The sequence below is a fragment of the Ipomoea triloba genome, chromosome 5, assembly GCF_003576645.1.
Source record: "Ipomoea triloba cultivar NCNSP0323 chromosome 5, ASM357664v1".
Taxonomy (NCBI): domain Eukaryota; kingdom Viridiplantae; phylum Streptophyta; class Magnoliopsida; order Solanales; family Convolvulaceae; genus Ipomoea; species Ipomoea triloba.
Window position 1 is genome coordinate 7,422,940 of NC_044920.1, and position 26,688 is coordinate 7,449,627.

Genomic DNA, 26,688 nt, shown 5'->3' on the forward strand with positions numbered 1-26,688 from the left:
AAGTTTTCGTGTTGTAAGCAAACAGATAGATCAGAAGCAGGCACGAGACAACTCTGGAGGAATAAGGGTCTACGAGACATCAACTAAGTCTCGAGACACAAGCCAAGTTCGAGAGGTAAGGACCTCTCGATATACCTATCGAGTTCGAGACGTAAAGAATATTCGAGAGATAGACCTCTCGATACATGGGATTGAAACATCAAGTGGTCGAGACATCTTTTATGGTCTCGATAAACCGGCACTTCTCCAAGAGGCTGAATGTTAGTCAACATGTGCAGATAAAATACTCTAAGTTTGGAGAAGAAGAATATCATGGAGATAAAATATTGAAGAGGTGCTGAGCGGGAGGTTTCAAAATGGACGGAAGTGGATGACACGTCAGACCTCCACCACAAACGGTCAAGAAGTGCACCAATCCTGAAGTGGTCAGATTCCCCAAACAAGGAATGATGGGAACATAAAAAGAGTAACTTTATCCAAAAGAAGCAAGTGAAGCATGAACTCAAGAAAGTGGAATATGGAATATTCACTACAAAACAAAAGGCTCAAGTTACAAGACCACTACTCCATGAAAAATGCTGAAATTGTGCAAAGACCCATGTTCGGCGTGGGAGACCAATTTCAAACGGAATAGTTTTCCCTCCAACGGAACTATTCTTCTACTCTCATATATAAGGACGTAAAGACACAGAAGAAAAAGGGGTTGTGAAAGAGGTCAAGAGGTTAACAAGAGGTGTCTGATAAAAACGTTCCAGTGCAAAGTGCTTAACTTGGAATATCATCCTGATATTCAATACAGCGAGAGAACACATCTTAGTGTTCGAAGAGAGTTACAAAGCTAAACTGTTATACATCCAGAAGGTGACCAAAGCTGCTCTACATCGAAGTTGATTCAACGATAGCTTGTGGTCAGATTGGAGTCTGTTACATTCAACTGTGACAACCAAAAACACCTTGCTTTGGATTAAGCAAGAGAGGTGGAGTAACCTGGCAGCTGTCCGAGTGAAAGAAACCTGAGGCTTGACGCGGGCTTGGTGATCAAAGGTCAAGTGCTCGAGAGGTGGAGTAGCTGGAAGCGGGGAGAAAGACCTTGGAGAGGCGGAGTAACCTGGGAGCTGTCTTGTGAAGATCCTGAGGCTTGACGCGGGCTTGGTGATCAAAGGTCAAGTGCTCGAGAGGTGGAGTAACAAGAAGCGGGGCGAAAAACCTGAGGCTTGAGGCGGGCTTCGTGATCAAAGCTCAAGCGCTCGATATTGTACTAAAAAGGGAAGTTTTTAGTGCAATCCTTCCAGGGAGTTTCTGGAAGAAGAGTGGACGTAGGCGGGTTGGCCGAACCACTTAAAAATCTCTCTTGCATTTACTTACTGCTTTTATCTCTCGCTAACCTCTCGATTGCACTGCATATAAACACACCTCTCGAACTAACTCAAACTCGTGCTAACTAAAAGGGGATAACTTTTCCGCTGCGCATAAAACTTTGTCTTCACCTCGTGAGGTATCAAACCTAAACATCCTGAGTTCAATACACACGAGAGGTCGAAAAGATTTGCAAAATCTTATACAAGTCTATTCACCCCCCCCTCTAGACTTGTACCCCATCCCCTTGGGACCAACAAAACTTTGAATATAATTTCTCTAACTAGTGTTTTACCCGTGCGATGCACGGCAACAATTATGATATGATGAATTAAGGGAGAAATTTACAAAATGGAAAGCCATTGTAGAATTGTATGAATGAAACTATATGAAATATTATAATAACATTTTACAAATTTTGGAAAACCTCTTTATATACAATGTTTGTTGTGGAATTACATTGGGTGTTCTCCTTATCATAAATCAAAATCTTCAATCCATTTGAGTTGGTGACTCTTGAAGCAGCAACATATAATTGTCCATGACTAAATACTGGTCTTTTCAAAAAGAGGCCTACGTGAGAAAGTGATTGACCTTGACTCTTGTTAATTGTCATTGAATAAGAGACGATTAGAGGGAATTATCTTCTTTGAAATTTAAAAGGAAGTCTCAAATCTGAAGGAGTTAATGACATTCTTGGAATCAAGATTTTATGACATGCACTACTTCCAGATAAGACCTTTGCTTCAAAAAGATGACTTCCAAGTTTAGTAATATCCATCATTGTCCCATTACACAAACCAACTGAGTGGTCAATATTTTCTCAAGAGCATAACCGGAGTACCTACTTTCATCCTAAGTTCATGATTAGGCACACCAGAACACTTGATCCCATTCAAAAATTCAAACGTGTGCACATAAGCTAATAGATCAACATTTGAATCTGATTTGCAAGCACTATCAAAGCTGAAATATGTATTTCCTTCATATGTGTTTAAAGAAGTCATATATTCATTGATAGAGTCAACCACATCAAATGTTGGAGCAAATATTGCCCTCTTTTCCAAGTATGTTGGATCATAAAAAATATTGGAGTATGATGGATATGTACTTTCCACAATAGTTGCAATGGGATCTCCAGAACATTTCAACAAATTCTCTTCAGGAATAATAATATTTTCACATCCAATTGTTTGCCCATGAATTTCTCCATCTCCTATGTTCGCAATTCATTCTGAAAATTGTTTTAGCTTTTCATAATCACTATTTGAGGATGAGCTTTGAAGTCGCATATTTTTTGTCAAACGTAACACTTTACAGTACGGCCACAAGTAAGATGCATTTATTGTTGCATTAACAATATCATGTCTACTTCCTTTTGGGATAACTGGCAAAATTTGTCGAAAGTCTTCGCCAAATACAATAGTTTTCCCTCCTAAAGGCATCTCTAAACTTTTTGGATTGCAAAAACGCAATACATCACGCATATTTCTATCAAGTGCTTCAAAGCAATGCTTATACATCATTGGTGCTTCATCCCAAATTATAAGTTTGCACTTAATAATGAGTTATGCAAGATGGCTACCTTGTTTGATATTACATGTTGAATCCTCATTTGGGTTTAGGGAAATTGCAAACCTTGAATGCGCCGTCCTTCCGCCGGGTAATAATAGAGAAGCTATACCACTTGAAGCAACATTAAGAATTATTTCTCCGTTTGATCTCAATGCTGCCGACAGAGTTCTCCAAACAAATGTCTTTCCAGTTCTTCTATAACCGTAGACAAAAAACTCCTCCTTGATTTGAATTTACATCATTCATTAATTATTGAGTTGTAGACATCATGTTGCTCAGGTGTTAGATTTGATACCAAGTTTTTGTGCTCTTTTTTAAGTTTTGCTTTGTCATAATACATCTCATCGTACACTAACATATTCATCAAACTGGCCGAATAGTCAAGATCTGGAATTGGCATTTGTTGGTAATCATGTAGGCTCTTCCCACATCTTTTCAACATTTCTCAATCTCAACTAATGCTTGATTTTTTATTGTACATTAACATAATATAGTAATATTTTTTTTGAATACTATAATATACATCATATAGTAATTTGATTGTTCGAGTTTTTAGTTTTTTGAATATTATTATGAGAGAAATTTAATTGCGTACATTAACATAATATAGTAATATTTTTTAATACTATAATATACATCATATAATAATTTGATCTTTGACATCGTTAATTAAAGATCCGACCCGTCTCACGGATTGAGATCCATGAGATGGTCTCAACACAAGTTTTTGCCTTAAACTTTTGTTTGTTATCATAAATAGTAAATAGATGTATGAAATCATTTAGTTTTGTTTCTAAATATTTTCCAACCCATAAATGTAGCACAATAAAAACCTCTCTAGATCATCATTTAAATAATCGGTCCACAATAGACTTTGTGGTTCAATATTTGTAGATCTTTGATATGTTTTTAACTAATTTATTGAAATGTTATTTCTTTTAGTTCTATTATATCTTTTTCTTCATCATTGTAAATTGATAGATCCCGAGGTGCTGAATCATTCTTAAATATGTGAATTTCAATTAATTTAATAACATTATATTTAAATGTGAGACGTTTACCCAATCACATTATATTTTTTTCCAAACTCCGCAAATGTAAGTTAGTTCAATTAGTGAGAAATATGATGAAATTATATCCGTAGATTGAGTCCAGATCAAGGGTCCAAATTGGATATTTAAAAAATAAAGTGGTATTATTGTAATTTTGTGTAAGTTAATTTTTTTTTGCTTTTCAGTGCACATTTTTCTTTTTTCCAGTGCACATTTTTATGCCATACAGTGCACATTTTTCTTTCTAGTGTTGCACATTGTTATGCCATACAGTGCACATTGTTCCTTCTACCAAAGCACATTGTTGTGCCATACAGTGCACGTTGTTCCTTCTTTCAGTGTACATTTTTATGCCATACAGTGCACTTTGTTGTGCCTTCCAGAACATTTTTTTTTTCAAATTGTAAATGACAAACTTTTTTTTAAAAGATCAATTGATCTTGATCACTAATTACTAATTTGAGTTGAATATTATTTGTTTGTTTATTATTTATCGTCGTTTATGATTTGTGTTGAAGATCCTATATTAAATTTAATTTTTTTCAATAATTGTTTCACATCTTTGTGCCTCTAGTGCGCATTTTTTTGCCTTTTAGTTCACATTTTTCTTTCTTATAGTGCACATTGTTAAAGTTCGTAGGTGGCGATTTTTTTTTTTTTTGATCTACAGCTTAGATTCTATCTCACTTCTCACCTGGCTTTTATCTCACCCGAACCCCTTCCTATATATATATAATATGAAGAAAAAAAATACCAAATAGAAATGAGATTGTACTTGATATATTTTATTCTGGCCACAAACCAATAACTAGTGCAAAGAAATCCCCAAATCAACATAAACCCAAGGTAAAAGATTCAATCCCTTTATGCAATTAATTACCAATTGAACATCAAGATTAACAATGGATCCCTAATCCAAACCCATAAACGAACTACTCCCGCATGATGGGAGTAAACAAAACAAAGTAATAATTAATAACCATAAACATTGCAAGAATGTAATAAAGGAATAAGAGAACTTAACTGGTAAAGAACAAATCCAATCTTCAATCTTTGATTCCAATCTTGAAATTAAATAATCTAATGTGAAACTAATCTAAACTATGCTAGGGAAATATAAACTAAAAGCTAGGCTTCAGAACTGTAAGGGAACCTCCTTTAATTGTAGAGAATAGGTAGAATATATAGGAGATATATGGGCCTTGGCCCATTAGGCAACTTCCAATCCTTTTCCCATTTGTATTCTTGTTTCCTTTCTTCATTGTAATTCCCTTTTCTTCCAGAACTTGTCCAAAATGCTCCAAATTTCCTCCTTTGTAGTTCCTTGTAGATAATTCAACACTTGGACAATATAACACACAAACAATTCCTAATTTCACTAGGATAAGGGAAATACAATTAAAATAAGGGGTGAATTATTGTATAAAATAGTAGATATCAACTCCCCCACACTAGAACTTTTGCTTGTCCTCAAGCAATTACCAGGATAATCTTCCCTCCAAGCACTGCAACTGATCACACTTCCTTCCTGCTCAACCAATCATTCCACCAACCAACTCATGCAACCTAACCTGCTTTAAGAATCATCTCAGAATCACAAGTGAGTTCCCTTCTCAGGCCAATAACCGAGCACCAGAATTAAGGTAGATTAAAACCCCGTATGCACATGTACTCAGTTGAGATTATGTAGGACTTGGCTTAAGATGAAATCCCATAGACATGCCCTTCATACTCACATAGATCACTCTAAAACTGCATGCTAAGATCAAATAGGTCTTTATTTGGCTTGTAATGGGCTAAGGGTGAGTGGCTAAACAAAGAAGGGTATGGAAAAATAAAAAAGAGAGAGAATTTCACACCCATTCACAACTAAACCTAGAGGAGATATGGAAAATATGAGCAAGAGAGCAAAACATAATTGGAAAGACAGAGTATTCTTAAACTAGTGGGGGTGAAGACAATTATTCGAGCAACCTGACTTGCACTTTTATTCATCCTTCTTTTTCTTTCTTTTCACAAACCTTTTCTTTTCTTTCATTCAATCAACCAATAACTTCCTTCACGACACCCCCACACTAGAACAAAGATAACAGGAATATCTCTATCAAAAGTAAGCTCAAAAAGGGAAATCTCCTCTAAATTAAAGAACAAATGCTAAATTCTCTCTAAGGGTGAATCGAAAATATATGGCTACGGCTAAGGGTTAAATGATAGGGTTAAACAAGAAAAAACAATACAGAGAACGGGGTTAAGTGCTTTGCACTTATTAAACTAAAACAAGGCTCAAAGGGGACAACTAGGGAAAATAATTGTAACACAGGGTAGGTTTAAAGGCTTGGGCTAACAACAATGGCCTAAATCACTTCAAAGCATGCAAATTCTAGACTTTACTATGAGAACACTGAGACAAGCTATGACAGAACAAATATCACCGGAATCCCACATAAGCCTTCACTAGCAATGCATAACACACAGGGGGAACATTTATGTTAGAGGTTAACCCAACTATTGGCAAGAGACTGAATTAAACACAAGCTCAACCTTGAATCATCCCTGACAAGCTGGGCTGCACAAGTACCACCAAAACAAACCACAAACCAGCAGGAAGTTAAGCGGTCACAGCCACAACACAAGGAAAGCACATTACCTTTAGCTGCAAATTGAGTCCTTCAAGCAAACTTCATCCAAAATTCATCAGAAATAGTACCCCCCCACACTTAAACTGGACATCGTCCCTGATGGACAAACAAGGCCTCACGAACTAGAAAAAACGAACTAGAAAACATAACATTTTTTTTTATACTCTTTTTTTTTTTATTTGCAAATCTTACGGCCTCGTATCACGGCCTGGGTCACGGCCGCGATGCAGCCCGTGACCCAGAGCCCTCAAACTCGCTCTCAGCACTGGAATTGGCATCAGACCATCACGGCCTGGGTCACGGCCGGGAGGTGGCTCGTGACCCAGGGCTCTATTTCGCCTATTCGGTACTAGAAATTGCCGACGCCATCACGGTCTGGGTCACGGCCGGGATGCGGCCCGTGACCCAGAGCCCTCTTTCGCTCTGTTTGTCGAAAAAAACGACGCCTCGGCATCACGGCCTGGGTCACGGCCGTGACAGTGGCCGTGATCCAGGCTCCGCCTTGCGCAGTTTTGTCCTTTTTCGCGCCCAAGCTCGGTTTCACCTGCAAGTTAGTCCTAGAGCAATTTTGACATGCTGCAACACCTAACCTCTTCAAATCTAACCATTCCCCACTCTCTCAAAGGTAAAAGAAAGCAAATCTCACACCAAAACAACCCTAGAGAACACCCTGTAAACAAAGAAAAATCGTAATCTACTCCGAACTAAAATTATAAAGAAAAGTGCAGTAAAATAAAGTGCAAAAAGTAAAGGATAACATGGGGTGCCTCCCATGAAGCGCTAATTTTACTGTCGTCAGCTCGACTCAACCTCATAGATATCAGGTGGGATTGTGGACCACGCGATCCGGTGGCCTATTGAACTTAGATAGCTCCCTCATCCATCTTTTGTAGAAAACACCAGGACCAGAGAACTTTTTCTTTTGTTTCAGCATACTTGACAGTTCAGGGGGTCCAGGATCAATAGGGGAAACATGCAAATCCCCTAACTCAATCTTTCTACTTTCAGCAGTGCACTCACCCAGTGTAATACCCCGTATTTTCCTAACATTATTATTTTATCCTAAGGCGTTGACATTCATAAGTTATGATCTTCAGATATTTCAAAAGAATTTTTATAAGTGAGTATAGTTGTTATTAAGCTGCGATCGTAAGTCCCGGTCACGAACCGTAAAAATTTTAGGAGCTAGTATTCGGACCCGTTTGTCCTAGGAAATAGATTTTTAGACACCATACTATTATTCTGGAATTTCCTATTTAATTAAATTAGCCCATAGCAGCAAAAATTTATTTTTGATCGTACATCGCGAAATTTCGCGGTGTACCGAACCTAGCCCAATTTTGAGTCTCAGTTTGGAGTAAATTTTCGGTTTCGAAAATTATTGGAATTAAATTATTTTCTACCGATAATTCATCTGTTTTAATCCCGAACAGTCCAATTGAAGATATTTTTCTTGAGTTACCATAAGATTTTGACACTTGTCACCATTTCTAGCCACATGTTATTATTTAATTAATTCTTGAAGATGATCCAAATAATGTGGCTTATCCTACAAGCTCCCTCATATAATATATAAGCTTTGTCTTTAATTTTTTTTCCATTTCCCTTCAAATTGCCGAAATCAAAGAGAGAGAGAGAAAGTGTGATCATCTTCATCTTCTTCACCATTTTTCCTCCATTAAAGCTTGCTTCCATAGCCAAGTTTCTTCACAAGTGTCAAACTATTCGGTAAAACTTCGATTTTATTCGGTGGAAAGCTTTGTTTTTCCTCCTAGAGCATGAATCTAAGCTTAAGTTCTTAATATTTGTTGTTATGGTGTTGATTTTGATCTTAGGGTTTTGAGTAAATTGGGGGAAAAGATCCAAAATTCATCCTACGGTGTTAATATACTCCCAAGGAGGTAAGGAATCCCTTTATTTGGTTGAGGTTATTTGAAACTAGATAATTGATAGCTAGGTTGTGAATTGTGGTTGATTGGTGTACATGAAATCTATGTGTTATGTGAAAATTATGTGTTTAACTTGAGGAACTCTTAGATGGTTCAAGAAATTACTCTTTGAATTTTTGGTAGTTTTTGTGTACATGTCCATAGCTAATATATGCATGTATATGTTGTATTTATGTCCATATAGGCTTATACTTGTGAAAATATTGAAAATCAAGATAGATTTCTGGCAGTAACTTCCGAGATTTATTGGGAAAAATTGGTAGGGTATTTTGATTCTATTTTTTTCAGATATGTAGTTCTATAAGTGTAGAACCTGCATATAAAATTTCATAATGATCGGAGTAGTATAAGTATGGTTTTCGAATTTTTTTTCCAAAACTGGTCCAGAGAGAAAAATTCTGGACAGCACACTGCCAAGGGCAAAAATGGAATTTTCTGTGTTTATTCGCGGATCAAAATGATCAAAAATTTTTATGGACATCAAGTACTATGAGTTGGGGTTCTACCATAAAAATTTCAAGTGAAAAAGAGTTCGGGAATTATTTTTACCGGCTCAATCTTTCGGACTGCGCCAAGCTGAAATTTTCTTATAAGGAGGTGGTATTATGTACATGTAAAGAGTAAATGTATTTTGTGTATTATGCCTATGTTAAGGTTGGGAAATGTATATGTTATATGCATTGAGATGTATGTGTCAAATGTGAGACTTATGTGATAAATGTGGAGTTGAAAGTGTAGAGTAGTTACACTTGAATTACTTTTGTGAAGGGATGTTAGTGGATCATCCAAATGTTTTGAAAAAGAAAAGGAGAATTTTTGAATTGGGTTAAAAGGAGAATTAATTTCCGAGTATTGGAATTGACTCAAGTATGTCCAAAATATTTTCAAAGCAAGAAAAGGAAAAAGGTGGAAAAATGTTTCCAAACCTTAGTTCTAGTAAAAGTGGTGAAGGACCTTGTCTTGTAGCCTACGAGATAGAGAGCTTAAAGTGCCTTCCCGTATGGTGGTTATGTTATTGTATGACTAGTTCATACTGTGGGCGAAGTCTATTCGCCGAGTACTATATCACCCGGAAGGAAAAGGGTCTCCTGCGGGGGTGTGCACACTTAAGTATAGTAACTCTATTTTCGGGTAGGAGTCGTTCTTATGAACCTAGTGAGGCTAGCTAGGAATCATTCTAACGCTCCTATAAGTCCAGGGGATCAGTATTAGACCGGGCGATGACCACTGAACCCGAGTTGAACGATCCAAGTGGTCAGTCAAAAGTGGAGAAAGGATACTCTGAGGCCTCACACTCACTTTCTATTTAGGACCAAGTGGATTTTTAAATATGAATGTAGTTACGCTGTAGCTACGGAAGGGAAATATGTGACAAGTAGTGAAATACCCAAAGGTTGTGGGTGATCTCTCTTTGAAAGGTGAAAAGTGATGAGAATTCCCTTTTGAGGGAAAGTTTTTGCAAATAAAGTGATTGAGAGCAAGGTGTGGAATTTGTGTTTTTCCATTACTTGCTTGCATGCCTAAATGTTTAGCCTTATATTCTTTGGGTGAGTAAATGATCTTCAAATGACCTCGTCTAGAGGGAAAATGATTCAAGATGATGTTGAATTTTGCCTAATATGTGTGCAAGTTGCCATTTATAACTGTTGCAGGTAGAATCCTTGCTGATGAGTAAGGTATAGGGTTTCCATGTAACAATTTTTACCAAAACCTTTATTTAGTTTTGAATAACCCATGGATATCCTTACTTAGCCGTCGTGCTAACTACACTTCAATGTGTTTTCTGATAACAGATGTTATATAGGGTGGGTTCCTGTAGCCCGATGAGCTCTGAATAGGATGGAAGTTGAGGTTGGGGTCTACTCTTTGATGTAGACAGGGATTGTTGTTAATGTTGTAAGTTTAGCTTGTGCACTTAGAGTGGAGTTTCTCAAAGAGGTGATAGAATTCACTCTAGGTGTGGCGGTAGCACCCAGTTTTCTGCCTATAAGATGTAAGCTTCCGCAATGTATTATTATTGATTTGTAATTAATGTAAGAGTTGAAAATTGGGGTGTTGTTGAAAATTGGGGTGTTACACCCAGCCCTTCTATCAAGTAACACACATCAACATATGAGGGCTGGTGCTTTGCCATTTTGAATATGTCAAATTCAATCTTGTTCTCTGCCACCTCCATCACGAGTTTTCCTCTTCTCACATCAATAAGTGCACCAGCAGTAGCTAGAAAAGGTCTACCAAGTATAATAGGAACCTTGGCATCCTCCTCTATATCCAGTACAACAAAATCCCCCGGTATAAAATACTGATCAATCATGACCGGGACATCCTCTAGAACTCCTACCGGACGCTTTATGGAGCGATCCGCCATCTGTAGGGTCATGGAGGTGGGTTTTGGTGTTCCCATATTGAGCCTCTTACATAAAGAATATGGCATAAGACTAACACTGGCACCCAGATCACACAGAGCACCCCCAACTACAAATCCAGCAATGATGCAAGGGATGGAAAAACTACCTGGATCTTTCAGCTTAGGAGGTAGTTTATGTTGAAGAACTGCACAGGTCAAGGCACCTTCGCTCAGATCCACCACCGCACTCTTCTCTGGCTTTTTCTTATTGCCTAAAATATTCTTCATAAACTTCTTGTACGATGGAATCTGAGTGATTGCTTCAACAAAAGGCATGGAGATCTCCAGCTTATCTAACATCTTATGGAACTTGCTATCTCTATCAGACTCCTTTGATTTCCACAACCTCTGTGGATATGGTAACAAGTTGTAAGGTATAACCGAGTCATCTACCTTCTTGTTCTTCCCTTCATGCTTCTTACTTGGAGCACTTTCATCCTGCTCAGGAGCTTTCTCCTTAACACTATCTCCCTGCACCATAGGCTCTTCCTCACTATCATCAAGAGCATCCTCAACCTGAACACCCTCATCCTTCTTATCAGCTTTCTCAGGCACTGGATCATTCGAAGGAAAAGAGGGGTCCTTCAAAGCTAATCCACTTCTAGTGGTGACTGCATTCACTTGGTGCCTTGGATTTTTTGTGCTTGCTGGCAGTCTACCATTCGAAGAGGAAGGTTGATTAGAAAACTGATTACCTCCGCCTTGTTGCTGAGCCTTGAGACCATCTATTTCTGCTTGTAGCTTGCCAAACAGCTAAAAATTCTCTGCTTGTAGCTTTCCAAACTGAGCCATCATAGTGTTCATGAGAAGCTGTATATTAACATCCTAAGATGGTCTAGAGGAACTTTGACCCTGAGTGGTCCCAAAATTCTGATTCCCTTGCTGGAACTGCCCTTGATTGGGATTCTGATTATTCTGATTATTTCTCCACTGAGTTCCTTGGTTACCACCTCTGTTTCCTTGATTACCTTGAAAACCTGGTGGATTGTTCCTCACTTGATTGCTTGATTGTTCCAAGAGGGGACAAACTGATCTCTTCCTTGCTGCTGATAGGTCCCATAACCTTGCCCCTGGCCCTGTGGTCTAGAATAACCAATGAGATCAACTTGCTCCACATTAGGTTGAGGGACTTAGTTACCGAAGTCTAACAAAGGACATGTCTGAGCTACATGATTTCCACCACAAGTTGCACAACAGGCTACAAGAGGTACCTGTGGCACAGAATAGGGGTTAGGAACATAAGGACTATGTGGAATCAGTGGAGGATGAGCAACTGCCTGAACACTCTGAGTAGGACCCTGTACTAATTGCTTTAGCATGTGTTGTATGGTATCCAACTGAGCCTGCATTGCCATTTTTTCTTCAACTTCGAACATTCCAGTTGTCTTCTCCCTCTTGGGTATATCATCCCCCTCAGTGTACCAGTAAGTGTTGTTAGAAGTGATCCTGTCAATCATCTGCTCTCCAGCTGCCGGTCCCATATCAATGAAAATACCCCCAAAGGATGAGGTATCTAGGATAATCTTTGACCGGTTAGTTAACCCCTCATAGAATGATGAAATAAAGCCACCTGGGGTCATCAAATTTTTCGGGCACTGCCTCCTCAACTCACCTGGGGTCATCAAATTTTTCGGGCACTGCCTCCTCAACTCCTTAAGGGTCATCAAATTTTTCGGGCACTGCCTCCTCAACTCCTTAAATCTCTTCCAAGCCTCAGGAAGATCTTCATTGCCAAACTGCTGAAAATTCAGGATTTGCTTCTTTAACTTGGCAGCCTTGGAAGGAGGACAGTACTCCTGCATGAAAGCTTTGTGGAGCTGTTTCCAGGTAATGAAATGGTTGGCTGGAAAGGAATTTAACCAACTCTGTGCTTGATCTCTCAGGGAAAAAGGAAACAGTCTCAGCTTGATGGCTTCACTAGGAACACCATTCATCTTGATGGTCTGACAGATTCGATCAAAATTCACAATATGAGTTTTCGGGTCCTCAACCCGAGATCCTCCAAACTGATTATTCTGGACCATCTGAATGAGTTGAGTCTTCAACTCAAAATTATTTGCTTCAATTCCTGGGTACACAATGCAATCTTCTTCAGTGAACTCAGGAGCTAAATGTGCTGCCATGGGGTTTGCTTGTGGGACCTGCTGGGCGAACTGCTGGATTAGGTTGGGATTCATCTGATAGAGAAGATATTGCATCCCAACCCCATAGCCTGGCTGTTGGTATACAGGTTGCTACAGCATGAAAGGAGCTCCGAATCCTCCCCCAACATAGACATTCGGGTTTGGATCGGCCCTGAAATTCTGTGTCTGATTCTGAACATTTGGTACTGGAGGATCAGCACGAACTCCAGGGTTGTCCCCAACTGTGTCTCCCTGCCTCGGGTGCTGTTGTGTGTTGGCACCAGTATGGGCTGGCTGCCGAATATTGCTACTATCTCCGGTCTCCATGTCTACTTCGAAGTCCTGGAACTCTCGAAGCCAATCACATAACACCTTCTTCTCCCTCCTTAATTTCCTCTCAAGATTTAGATCGTAGGGACGAAGATTCGTGCTCCCTTTCGATCTAGTGTGCATAAAAGGAGGGTAACCTGTTGTCTAACACAACCACAAACACTCTTGGAAAGAACTAGTTATGGGTTAGTGCAAATAAATTTTTTTTTCGAATAAAGAATAAAACAAAAATAAAACTTGATCTCCTAAAATTCACTAACTCTAATGCTAGTAAGAAATTAATCACACAATCAAAACCAAATAAACCAATCCCCGGCAACGGCGCCAAAATGTGATGATGTATAAATGATGAGTGTAAAAAGGGTATAATGTCGTTCGGCTGAGGATTGGGGCTATGACACGTAATTGTGTGAATTACCAGGCACTAGATTATATGAATTAATAGAATCCAAGCAACAAAGACTGAAGGATGTAAAAGAAAGCAATTGATTCAGGTGTAAACTATATGATAAAGGTATGGGCCAGATTAGGGGATTGTAATCTTGATGTTCTAACAAACTCAGGATTAGGGAAGGAATAATTAACCAAGGGATATATGGGCAATGCACAAAAGAATTCTACCCAGCTACTTTCGTAATCAATAAGAGAATTAGGCTAAGATTGCCCCACTGTCGTGATGCATCAATCATAATCTTAACCACCTAAGCATTGTAAGCCCCCAAAATTACCTCTACTTTCATAGCAGGAAAATTATGTTGAAATTGGTAAGGCTCGAGGTCTTCATCCAACTGTCGTTGTAATGAATCCCTCTCCTAGGCTAGCAATTAATTCTGGCCACAAACCAATAACTAGTGCAAAGAAATCCCCAAATCAACATAAACCCTAGGTAAAAGATTCAATCCCTTTATGCAATTAATTACCAATTGAACATCAAGATTAACAATGGATCCCTAATCCAAACCCATAAACGAACTACTCCCGCATGATGGGAGTAAACAAAACAAAGCAATAATTAATAACCATAAACATTGCAAGAAAGTAATAAAGGAATAAGAGAACTTAACTGGTAAAGAACAAATCCAATCTTCAATCTTTGATTCCAATCTTGAAATTAAATAATCTAATGTGAAACTAATCTAAACTATGCTAGGGAAATATAAACTAAAAGCTAGGCTTCAGAACTCTGTAAGGGAACCTCCTTTAATTGTAGAGAATAGGTAGAATATATAGGAGATATATGGGCCTTGGCCCATTAGGCAACTTCCAATCCTTTTCCCATTTGTATTCTTATTTCCTTTCTTCATTGTAATTCCCTTTTCTTCCAGAACTTGTCCAAAATGCTCCAAATTTCCTCCTTTGTAGTTCCTTGTAGATAATTCAACACTTGGACAATATAACACACAAACAATTCCTAATTTCACTAGGATAAGGGAAATACAATTAAAATAAGGGGTGAATTATTGTATAAAATAGTAGATATCAGGGGACTCCTTAAATTGTAGAGAATATGTAGAATATATAGAAGATAGATGGGCCTTGGGCCCATGAGACAACTTCCAATTCTTATTCTTGTTTCCTATTCTTTCTTGGTAATTTCCTTTTCTTCCAAAACTTGTCCAAACTGCTCCAACATTCTTCCTTTGCTGCTCCTTGTGGATAATTCAACTCTTGGGATAATATAACACACAAACAATTCTCAATTTCATTAGGATAAAGAAAATAAGCATCAAAACAACTAAAATAAGGGGTGAAGTATTGTACAAAATAGTAGATATCATGCAGATATTTGGGGTCTAATAAGCAATGTGATGCAAAGGATAGTGGATCTGTTAAGAGATGTGAAAGTTGAGAAGCAATTAATAAAATATTTTCCTGTTGAAATCATATTTGTTTATAATTACATTTGTTTATTACCAATTATCAATTATTACCAATTATCAATTATAATTATAATAATTGTATTATTCTATCATAATGTAATTGTTTAGACATATAATCTCATGCATGTAACTGCTAATATTATTCTATGCTATATTATTCTATCCGTGAAGGCATAATAATTACTATGATTATTCTATTCTATATTATTCTATCCGTGAATGCATGATAATTAATATTATTCTATATTATTATTCTATCATAATGTAATTGTTCAGACATATAATCTCATGCATGTAATTGTTCGTATTATTCTATTCTATATTAATATTACCATAAGATTACCAATTATTATTCTATTCTATATTAATATTACCATAAGATTACCAATTATAATTAATATTATACTTATTCTATCATTCAACCATAGTAATTAGCATAATTACTAATAACCAATTATAATTAATATTATTAATTAGCATAATTACTAATAACCAATTATAATTAATATTATTCTATCATTAATATTATAATTATCATAATAATAATTACCATTTCACTAAAATACCTTACGTTTGGGCGGGAAAATTCTGGAGGAGGATAATGTTTTTATATATAGTATAGATTAAAAAATTGATTGTACGCATATTAATATAGTTGACTAATAATTATTATGATTAATAAGCTAATAATTATAATAATAATTGTATAATTACAATTAAACATGGGTCGTTCAATTTTTTTTACGAATAAAAAAATTAAAATTTGCATCTTTTTTAAATATAATTTTCTTAGTTATTATTCATATTGTTGGAATCATAATATATATGAAATACACTTAGGAATAAATGAAATTAATTATTTAAATTTTTTCTATAAATTTATCTAAATGTGTACATGATTAATTAGAGAGTATATTAATTATACAAAATTTAAATTTAAATTTTATATGCTATGAAAATAGATACTTAACCAAATATATGAAATTACAACTATATTATTATATTGTACATTTTAAAATATTTATATTTTTCAAATTTTTTATTTAAATTTATAATAACATAATTTTGTCCGTGCGTCGCACGGGTAAAACACTAGTACTAATTAAGAATAAAATGTTTCTTACTTTTAATACATTTGAGAAAAATATAATAATTTTACATTTTGATATAAAAGTATTACATTTTTCTTCAAAAGTATTACACTTTCCCTTATAAGTAATGTTGGTAAGTGTTTCTTACTTACCTTAGAGTAGATTGTGTGCATTCATGTAGTAGTTCGCGCGTGAGACAGATTAAGTCAATATGAAAATGTAATACTTATGTTGAAAAATGTAATACTAATTAGAAATAGAGTGTTTAATTTGTTACTTATAAGGGACAGCGTAATACTTTTGATGAAAAAATGTAATACTTTTACATTTTTCTTCAAGAGTATTATATTTTTTTCATTAAAAGTATTACGCTTTACCTTCTAAGTAATGTTGGCAAGTGGTTGTTACTTATAACAGAAACTGTAATATTTATTAGGAAAATTTTAATACTTTTAAATCAAAATGTAAAAGTATTACATTTTTCTTCAAAACTATTACACTTTCCCATGTATATAATGAATATAAACATTTTATTATTCATTAGTATTACATATATTTTTCATCTTGAACATAGTTGTTTTACGGAGAATAATTCGTGACGCAGTTTTACACAAATTTTTGCCTACAATATATTGTTCATTGTATTGTATATAATCTAAATATTAATTAATACTTTAGTTTTTAAAAAATACTAAAAGCTATGCTTATGATTAAAACATCATTATATCTATCCAATCATTGTATATATAAATTAAAATGTATATTTTTAAAAAAATTATATATTAAAATATAATATGGAATGTAATATAAATATTTCTTTCTAATTTTTATTTATTTATTTTGAAGATATCCCCCGTAGCCCTCCAACCACATGGGGTGGGTTAGGGCCAATGAAATTTGGCTCATGAGCCGGCTCACCCCTACTTATGCTATGCTTCAATAGCAATTTTTGCATATATGCTATATAGTGAAACCACCGAGTATAATGGAGTTGATTACCTTTGTTGGTCCCAAGGGGATGGGGTACAAGTCTAGAGGGGGGGGTGAATAGACTTGTATAGGATTTTGCAAATCTTTTCAACCTCTCGTGTGTATTGATCTTAGGATGTTTAGGTTCGATACCTCACGAGGTGAAGACAAAGTTTTATGCGCAGCGGAAATGTTATCCCCTTTTAGTTAGCACGAGTTTGAGTTAGTTCGAGAAGTGAGTTTATATGCAGTGCAATCGAGAGGTTAGCGAGAGATAAAAACAGTAAGTAAATGCAAGAGAGATTTTTAAGTGGTTCGGCCAACCCGCCTACGTCCACTCTTCTTCCAGAAACTCCCTGGAAGGATTGCACTAAAAACTTCCCTTATTTAGTACAATATCGAGCGCTTGAGCTTTGATCACGAAGCCCGCCTCAAGCCTCAGGTTTTTCGCCCCGCTTCTTGTTACTCCACCTCTCGAGCACTTGACCTTTGATCACCAAGCCCGCGTCAAGCCTCAGGATCTTCACAAGACAGTTCCCAGGTTACTCCGCCTCTCCAAGGTCTTTCTCCCCGCTTCCAGCTACTCCACCTCTCAAGCACTTGACCTTTGATCACCAAGCCCGCGTCAAGCCTCAGGTTTCTTTCACTCGGACAGCTGCCAGGTTACTCCACCTCTCTTGCTTAATCCAAAGCAAGGTGTTTTTGGTTGTCACAGTTGAATGTAACAAGCTCCAATCTGACCACAAGCTATCGTTGAATCAACTTCGATGTAGAGCAGCTTCGGTCACCTTCTGGATGTATAACAGTTTAAGCTTTGTAACTCTCTTGAAACACTAAGATGTGTTTTCTCGCTGTTTTGAATATCAGGATGATATTTCAAGTTGAGCACTTGCACTTGAACGTTTTAGACAGACACTTCTTAAGAATTTCGAACCTCTTTTCTTTTTAACTCCTTTTCATATTTTTTTTTTGTGTCTTTACGTCCTTATATATGAGAGTAGAGGAATAATTCCGTTGGAGGGAAAATTATTCCGTTTGAAGTTTGTCTCCCACGCTGATCATGGGTCTTGCATATTTTCAGCATATTTCATGGAGTGGTGATCTTGTAACTTGAACCTCTTTGTCTTGTAGTGAATGTTCCATAGTTCACTTTTCTTGAGTCCATGCTCCACTTTTCGTCTTTTGGTAAAAGTTACTCTTTTTATATTCCCATTATTCCTTGTTTGTAGGGAATCAGACCACTTCAGCATTGGTGCACCTTTTGACCGTTTGTGGTGGAAATCTGACGTGTCATCCATTTCCGCCCATTTTGAAATCTTCACGTTCGGCACCTCTTCATTATTCCATCTCCATGATATTCTTCTTCTCCANTATGCTATGAAAATAGATACTTAACCAAATATATGAAATTACAACTATATTATTATATTGTACATTTTAAAATATTTATATTTTTCAAATTTTTTATTTAAATTTATAATAACATAATTTTGTCCGTGCGTCGCACGGGTAAAACACTAGTACTAATTAAGAATAAAATGTTTCTTACTTTTAATACATTTGAGAAAAATATAATAATTTTACATTTTGATATAAAAGTATTACATTTTTCTTCAAAAGTATTACACTTTCCCTTATAAGTAATGTTGGTAAGTGTTTCTTACTTACCTTAGAGTAGATTGTGTGCATTCATGTAGTAGTTCGCGCGTGAGACAGATTAAGTCAATATGAAAATGTAATACTTATGTTGAAAAATGTAATACTAATTAGAAATAGAGTGTTTAATTTGTTACTTATAAGGGACAGCGTAATACTTTTGATGAAAAAATGTAATACTTTTACATTTTTCTTCAAGAGTATTATATTTTTTTCATTAAAAGTATTACGCTTTACCTTCTAAGTAATGTTGGCAAGTGGTTGTTACTTATAACAGAAACTGTAATATTTATTAGGAAAATTTTAATACTTTTAAATCAAAATGTAAAAGTATTACATTTTTCTTCAAAACTATTACACTTTCCCATGTATATAATGAATATAAACATTTTATTATTCATTAGTATTACATATATTTTTCATCTTGAACATAGTTGTTTTACGGAGAATAATTCGTGACGCAGTTTTACACAAATTTTTGCCTACAATATATTGTTCATTGTATTGTATATAATCTAAATATTAATTAATACTTTAGTTTTTAAAAAATACTAAAAGCTATGCTTATGATTAAAACATCATTATATCTATCCAATCATTGTATATATAAATTAAAATGTATATTTTTAAAAAAATTATATATTAAAATATAATATGGAATGTAATATAAATATTTCTTTCTAATTTTTATTTATTTATTTTGAAGATATCCCCCGTAGCCCTCCAACCACATGGGGTGGGTTAGGGCCAATGAAATTTGGCTCATGAGCCGGCTCACCCCTACTTATGCTATGCTTCAATAGCAATTTTTGCATATATGCTATATAGTGAAACCACCGAGTATAATGGAGTTGATTACCTTTGTTGGTCCCAAGGGGATGGGGTACAAGTCTAGAGGGGGGGGTGAATAGACTTGTATAGGATTTTGCAAATCTTTTCAACCTCTCGTGTGTATTGATCTTAGGATGTTTAGGTTCGATACCTCACGAGGTGAAGACAAAGTTTTATGCGCAGCGGAAATGTTATCCCCTTTTAGTTAGCACGAGTTTGAGTTAGTTCGAGAAGTGAGTTTATATGCAGTGCAATCGAGAGGTTAGCGAGAGATAAAAACAGTAAGTAAATGCAAGAGAGATTTTTAAGTGGTTCGGCCAACCCGCCTACGTCCACTCTTCTTCCAGAAACTCCCTGGAAGGATTGCACTAAAAACTTCCCTTATTTAGTACAATATCGAGCGCTTGAGCTTTGATCACGAAGCCCGCCTCAAGCCTCAGGTTTTTCGCCCCGCTTCTTGTTACTCCACCTCTCGAGCACTTGACCTTTGATCACCAAGCCCGCGTCAAGCCTCAGGATCTTCACAAGACAGTTCCCAGGTTACTCCGCCTCTCCAAGGTCTTTCTCCCCGCTTCCAGCTACTCCACCTCTCAAGCACTTGACCTTTGATCACCAAGCCCGCGTCAAGCCTCAGGTTTCTTTCACTCGGACAGCTGCCAGGTTACTCCACCTCTCTTGCTTAATCCAAAGCAAGGTGTTTTTGGTTGTCACAGTTGAATGTAACAAGCTCCAATCTGACCACAAGCTATCGTTGAATCAACTTCGATGTAGAGCAGCTTCGGTCACCTTCTGGATGTATAACAGTTTAAGCTTTGTAACTCTCTTGAAACACTAAGATGTGTTTTCTCGCTGTTTTGAATATCAGGATGATATTTCAAGTTGAGCACTTGCACTTGAACGTTTTAGACAGACACTTCTTAAGAATTTCGAACCTCTTTTCTTTTTAACTCCTTTTCATATTTTTTTTTTGTGTCTTTACGTCCTTATATATGAGAGTAGAGGAATAATTCCGTTGGAGGGAAAATTATTCCGTTTGAAGTTTGTCTCCCACGCTGATCATGGGTCTTGCATATTTTCAGCATATTTCATGGAGTGGTGATCTTGTAACTTGAACCTCTTTGTCTTGTAGTGAATGTTCCATAGTTCACTTTTCTTGAGTCCATGCTCCACTTTTCGTCTTTTGGTAAAAGTTACTCTTTTTATATTCCCATTATTCCTTGTTTGTAGGGAATCAGACCACTTCAGCATTGGTGCACCTTTTGACCGTTTGTGGTGGAAATCTGACGTGTCATCCATTTCCGCCCATTTTGAAATCTTCACGTTCGGCACCTCTTCATTATTCCATCTCCATGATATTCTTCTTCTCCAAACTTTAAGTATGACCGTCCTTCAGCTTTGTTGGAGAATTGTTAGTGTATCGAGACCAAGGTTGATATCTTGATCGCTTGATGTCTCGAACTCAAATATCGAGAGGTCTATCTCTCGAACTCTGTTTATGTCTCGAACTTGATAACTGTATCGAGAGGTTCTACCTCTCGAACTCTGATTATGTCTCGAGACTTAGTTGATGTCTCGCAGACCCTTATTCCTCCAGTGTTGTCCCATGCCTTCTTCTGATCTGTCTATATGATTACAACACACGAGACTTCTAAGATGTTCAAACAAATTTACCTCAAGCTTAAATATTTTCCGAGTTGAGCTCAAAGTTACTCGGTTGTATTTTCGCTCTTGGTTTACTTGTCGAACTTACAGCGTTTTGCCTATGCGTCGAGACTCGGGGATTTCTACTTAACAGTTGGTATCATCAAAACCTATTACATGATGTTCCTAACAATTTCCCCCTTTTTGATGATGCCAACACTTATACTTACTCTATATGGCTGATTTGATAGAAAGAATTAACAAGGATTTTATTTTTCAGCGCATATGGTAAGTTTGACAAAATACTCTACTAAACTATGAATAATATAACTCACGCAACACCCCCAGCAAAAGATATATATGATTATAAAAAGGGAATGTTTACAAAGTAGAGTTTAGTAGACAGGATTGAAAGAAATAAGACCAAGAACAACATAGATATCAATACATTGAAATGAGATGGAGTTTGGACCATGAGAGCTTACTTCTTGTTGGCTTTCCTTTTCTTGTTAATGGCTTCTCGTGTCTTGATGGGGTCTTTCGGATTTACCAGGCTTAAGTATTCATCTGTGACATCTAGATGCCTGTAGTTCCTGTAGGCTTCCCCCACGAACTCACCATCAATTACTCCATCTTTCCACCAAGCAATACATTCTTCTGGAGACATATTGCTGTGTGTAGATATCCCAGTGATTTTCAGAAGCTTGAATATCTCCAGAGTCAGAATTTGTTCAGTGTCTTCTCTGTTCCCAAACTTAAAGTTTGTCATGAGAAGATCTATCTTCCTTTCTTCTTCTGACTGTCGTTCTTGTCTTTTTCTTCTTCTTTCTCTGTCCTCTTCTCTCCTTCTCTCCATTTCCAGTGTACGCTGGACCCTTAGGTTTTCTGCCTGTTTAGCATCCTCCACTGCTTTGCTCATGATTCTTGGTATTTTTGGAGGTGGTCCAGCTGGTTCACTTGCTGCCCTTTTCTTGCCCGTTGTATCCCCCTTCTTTTTCTCTTTATTTTCCCCCTTGTTGGCATCATCAGCACGGGAGAGGAGGGTGGACATACCTTCGAAGATTGCTTGAAGTTGGGCAGGCACTTGGTTCGACAGGTCATCGAGTATGGCCTTCATCACATCCTGTCGAAGTTCACTGGAATATTGGAAGGCTCGAAGCTCTGCTCGCATCTCGGCTAATTCAGCCCTCGCACTTGCAGCCTCTGCTCGAGCGACAGCGGCTTCATCAGTGGCTTTCCGTGCTGCATCCTCAGCCCATATCGCCTGTTCGAGAAGTTCGGCATGACGGCCTTGGGATTCACTTGTGCCCGCAGCAGGCATTGCAGCATTGCGGACCACAGCGAGTATACTTTCGAGCTGAGCCATCTTCTGAGATTGATCAGCCATGAATTGACGCACTTCGCCAATGAAGACTTCTTCGGCCTGTGGATCATAGTTAGAGGTAGGAGATGAGGATCGAGATGTACCTTTCGTCGGAGGGGACTTGGGTGCTTCCAGATTTCCACCCATGACTTGCAATTGCGAGTCCACCTCTCGATTTAACGTCTGAGGATCCACAGGAACACAAGGTTCAGAGCTCGAAGGTAGCTCCATGTCAGGTGCTTCCCGATTTCCACCTGAGGGATGGATCACTTCTTGCTCCTTACCTCTCGAACCTGGAGCCTCAGCTTCAGCAACTGTGGAGATAGGGTCAGCCAGAGAGTGATCTTCGGTATTGGACGCTTCCCTGTTTTCATCCAATAGAGGTTCCCCCTCAGCATCACCTCTCGAACCAGTGCTGGGAACTTTGTCATCTGCTGGTGAGGTTGGAGACGTAGTGTCGACAGGTGCTTCCGGGTTTCCACCTTCGATGGTATCATCAGTACTCCTCGAACCAGCAGGACTTGGGGCATTCTGCTTATGTTGCTCATTTGACTGCATTTCAGTCTGCTCCGATGAGTCTGGAATGATAATTATTTCAGGAGCAGTAGGAAAACCCGGCAGTGTGAGCAACGGAACTTCACCCTCTCGAAATGTCTGTGCTTCATCAGTAGTGGTCGAGGGTGTGAACTCAGGTGGTGGCAAAAGTAGAACGGTGTTAGGTGCCACTTGAAGTGCTTCAGAGGTCTCGGATTCACCTCTCGAAACTTCTACCTGTTCGTCCAGAGCAGAGTTGCTGACTTGGGACAGTGGGATTGCGGCTGTTGCAATATCATCGTGAGCAACCCCAGAGGTCTCTCCTGGCCCTCTCGTGAACTCAACGTTCTGTCCCAAGGAGATGGCAGTGGCGAGCCTGATATCTTCTCGAAATCGTGCTTCTGTTTCAGGATCTTCTTCAGGCTCAGCTTCAACTTCTGGTGCTTCAACTGCTATGCTCTTCCCTTTATCAGTTCTTTCACTGTTCAGCTTCATTACTCGTGTTTCGTGGGCAAGATCCATCAGTTGTTGAGCTGGGATCTCGGAGATGCCCCACCACTGGAGTGCAAACTGCTCTTCTGCCTCCATTTCAGCTGCTTGACTCATCAATTGAGTGAAAGAACTGGTTCTCCAGTTGATCCACCTGATCTCCCTGGAGAAGTCATCAAGAGTGGGAGCTTCCACTGCCAACTGAGCGGAAACTTCTTCATATAAGTCATCCCGCCCATCAGAGATGATTTCAGTAGCAGAGATTGCTTCGTCTATCTGAGCCGTGATCTCTCGACTATGCTCCAAGAGATCATCTTCCACCCTGACTGTGTAGTCTGTCTCTCGAACCATCTCACATGGTTCTTCTGCATCTCCTTGTACTGGATCACTGATCCCAGTACCTTCAACCTCTCGAGCCATCTTTCGAGATAAACCAACAGAGTCACCAGTACCCTCAGCAGTAATATCATCATTAACACACAAATCTCTTGACAGGGACCTGGTAGGGGGCACTCTCTCAACCTCAGTGGCCAGTGTAGCCTGAGGTTCCCCCTGGGCTTGTGCCCTGTCCTCGAAGGGTACTTGTATAACTGACGGTTCCACCTCTTGAACCCGGGTGACAGTAACAGTTTTGGCTTTCCTAGCCCTCTTTGGCAGATGAACCCTTTGTATCAGTACATCGAGAGGTTCATCATCAGAATTCTTTTCCTCGGTTTGGGCTTTCCTTTTGCCCCTTCCTTTTGGCTGTGAGGGAGAAGGTGCAGCTTTAACACCTTTAGTTTTGGGGACTAGAGATTTCGTCCTACCCATATAGGTATTTCGATGAATCTCTTTTCCCTCCCTCAGTTCGAAGCCCTTCAGGCTTAGGAGAAATTGCACAACAAAGCCGAAACCAACCTTTTTACTGATCGACAGGTTGGCGTTGGAGACTGAGCGCATCACTTGCTGTTGGAGGAAGTTGAAGATAATATGTGCCCAGTCCAGCTTGTTGTTGTTCCAAATGGCATGGAGGATTTTGAGGAGGTCTAGACTAACCTCGCCAGTTCCGGACACCTTGCCGAGCACAAACTTCATGATTAGGTCGGCAGCGAGAGCAAACCTCTCCTTTAGGTGGTACTTGCGGAGGGCAGAGGATGCTCTGGGTGGTGCAGTCGCTAGTCGGATTTTCTCCCAGAAGGCTTGCTTGTCCAAGTCGTAATCCGATAGATGCTTGACTGCTTCCTCCGATGACGCGAAATCAAATGCCGCTCTGAGGTCACCTACAGATGTTGTGATGGGAAAATCATTAAAGCGGCTTTCGATTTTACCCTTCGTGACCTTGGCATTTGCGAACCATTCTGTGAAGTCGAGGGGGTGAACGGTCCCGTAGTCGTGCGTCATGTATTTCATCAGTCCTGCTTTCTCAAACTTCTTCAGGACTTTTTCCGCCATTTTTGGATTAGGGGAGTTGGTGATGAAGCCATTTCTGTCAAGGATACTCCCCGCCTTGACTTGTTTGATCTGAGAGCGAATGTGTAGCAACTCCCTCTGATATGCGTCGGAAGATGAGGTTGATGTAGAGGATTCGGACGCCATTGATGAAGGTTAGATGTTTTGGAGGGAATGTGTACTGCGTTTAGTATTTGGGGATTTTGGGTAAACGGTTTTAGCTTGAATCCGGGTAAAGAAGAAGGATTTGGCTTTTATATCGTGTGGATTCGGGTTGGATATATGGGTAGGGTTGAGAGCTTGACCCAAGGAAGGATACCGGTTTTCTTTAAGGAAGTAAAAGGTCAGAAATACTCCTAGTAACGGTCAGCGTATATGAAAAATAAGGGTATTTTTGGTAAATTAACAGAGCGGTTTTAGATTCAGGATAGTGGGGTAATAAAGAAAGGTAACTATATGATCATGCTCCCACTAATCAAGATAACTCCCTTAAGTGCGGAAAACCGCCAGTAACCGATGACCACGTGGCTAGCATTAATATCCAAAGTTAGCCGTTTCCCCTCATATATCAGATTCACCTCTCGAAGGTGAATTGTCTTCCACATGAGTTTAAGGATCTTCCCCCTGAGTGATTGATCCCTAAACCTCCTTATTCCTCCGTCTTGATCTGGTTAGGGATCTTCCCCCGGAGTGATTGATCCCTAACCCTCCTTATTCCTCCGTTCAGAGATATCAGTTTGTTATCTTTCGAAGTGACCTCTCGAACTACCCTTCTTCGAGACATAACGTATATAGACAAACTGATCGGGTGACCTCTCGAACTACCTTTCGAACACAGATTGCGAGAGAGACAAGTTTGATTCACCTAAAAGATATCACTTGGAACATATCCTTAAGTTCATTTAGTGATTTCCAGATACATTACATATGAATCAATATTCTATTAGATTCCTTAGAAATTTTTGTTTGGCCTTGGTCAGCCTAATAGGAATCTATCGTTAAAGCAGAAACTAGCCATCTAAAGTCCTATTTGTCTAATAACAGAACTAGGGGTGGCTATTCCCTTTTCTTGTTCTCCTCTCCGGAGCTGCTTACTGTAGTTGGGAGTGACCATCTTCATCGCTAATCCTCTTAATGTCTTTAGATTAGGTATGATCATCCCTTTGGCTGCTGCAGACCTCAGAAAGTCCCATCTGGTCTTCCTCTCCATTTCCCTTGGTTCTCCATTTGGTTGAGGAAGGCCCTTTTCCAGAATGTGCAGCAGTAGGAGTCCCTCTTGTGCAGGACTCTTCTCCCGATTCCAGTATCCCATCGTTGTGGATCTCCTCGCATTTGGGGATCCATTCACCTTGGATGAGAATAGGATTCTTGCTTG

The 26,688-nt window shown here is 38.4% G+C and overlaps 1 protein-coding gene across 1 annotated transcript; it reads right to left on the reverse strand.

Annotated features, from left to right (window-relative positions):
- Window positions 1-6,971: 6,971 nt before the first annotated feature.
- Window positions 6,972-13,428, reverse strand: LOC116020170. The gene is made up of 5 exons (XM_031260652.1): window positions 13,255-13,428; window positions 12,190-12,774; window positions 11,947-12,061; window positions 10,676-11,709; window positions 6,972-7,166 (listed from the first exon to the last, which is right to left on the reverse strand). The coding sequence occupies exons 1-5, from the start codon at window positions 13,426-13,428 to the stop codon at window positions 6,972-6,974; spliced, it is 2,103 nt and encodes a 700-aa protein (XP_031116512.1).
- Between the last annotated feature and the right edge of the window lie 13,260 nt (window positions 13,429-26,688).

Bases quoted from the DNA above. Each gene is read 5' to 3' on its own strand.
- LOC116020170 (XM_031260652.1), bottom strand. From the start codon at position 13,428: ATGGAGACCGGAGATAGTAGCAATATTCGGCAGCCAGCCCATACTGGT. The intron at 11,710-11,946 runs GTAATCAAGGAA...AGCTACAAGCAG, and splicing joins CAATCCACCAGGTTTTCAAG to AAATAGATGGTCTCAAGGCT. The intron at 7,167-10,675 runs GTGTGTTACTTG...ACTAACTTGCAG, and splicing joins ACCAGCCCTCATATGTTGAT to GTGAAACCGAGCTTGGGCGC.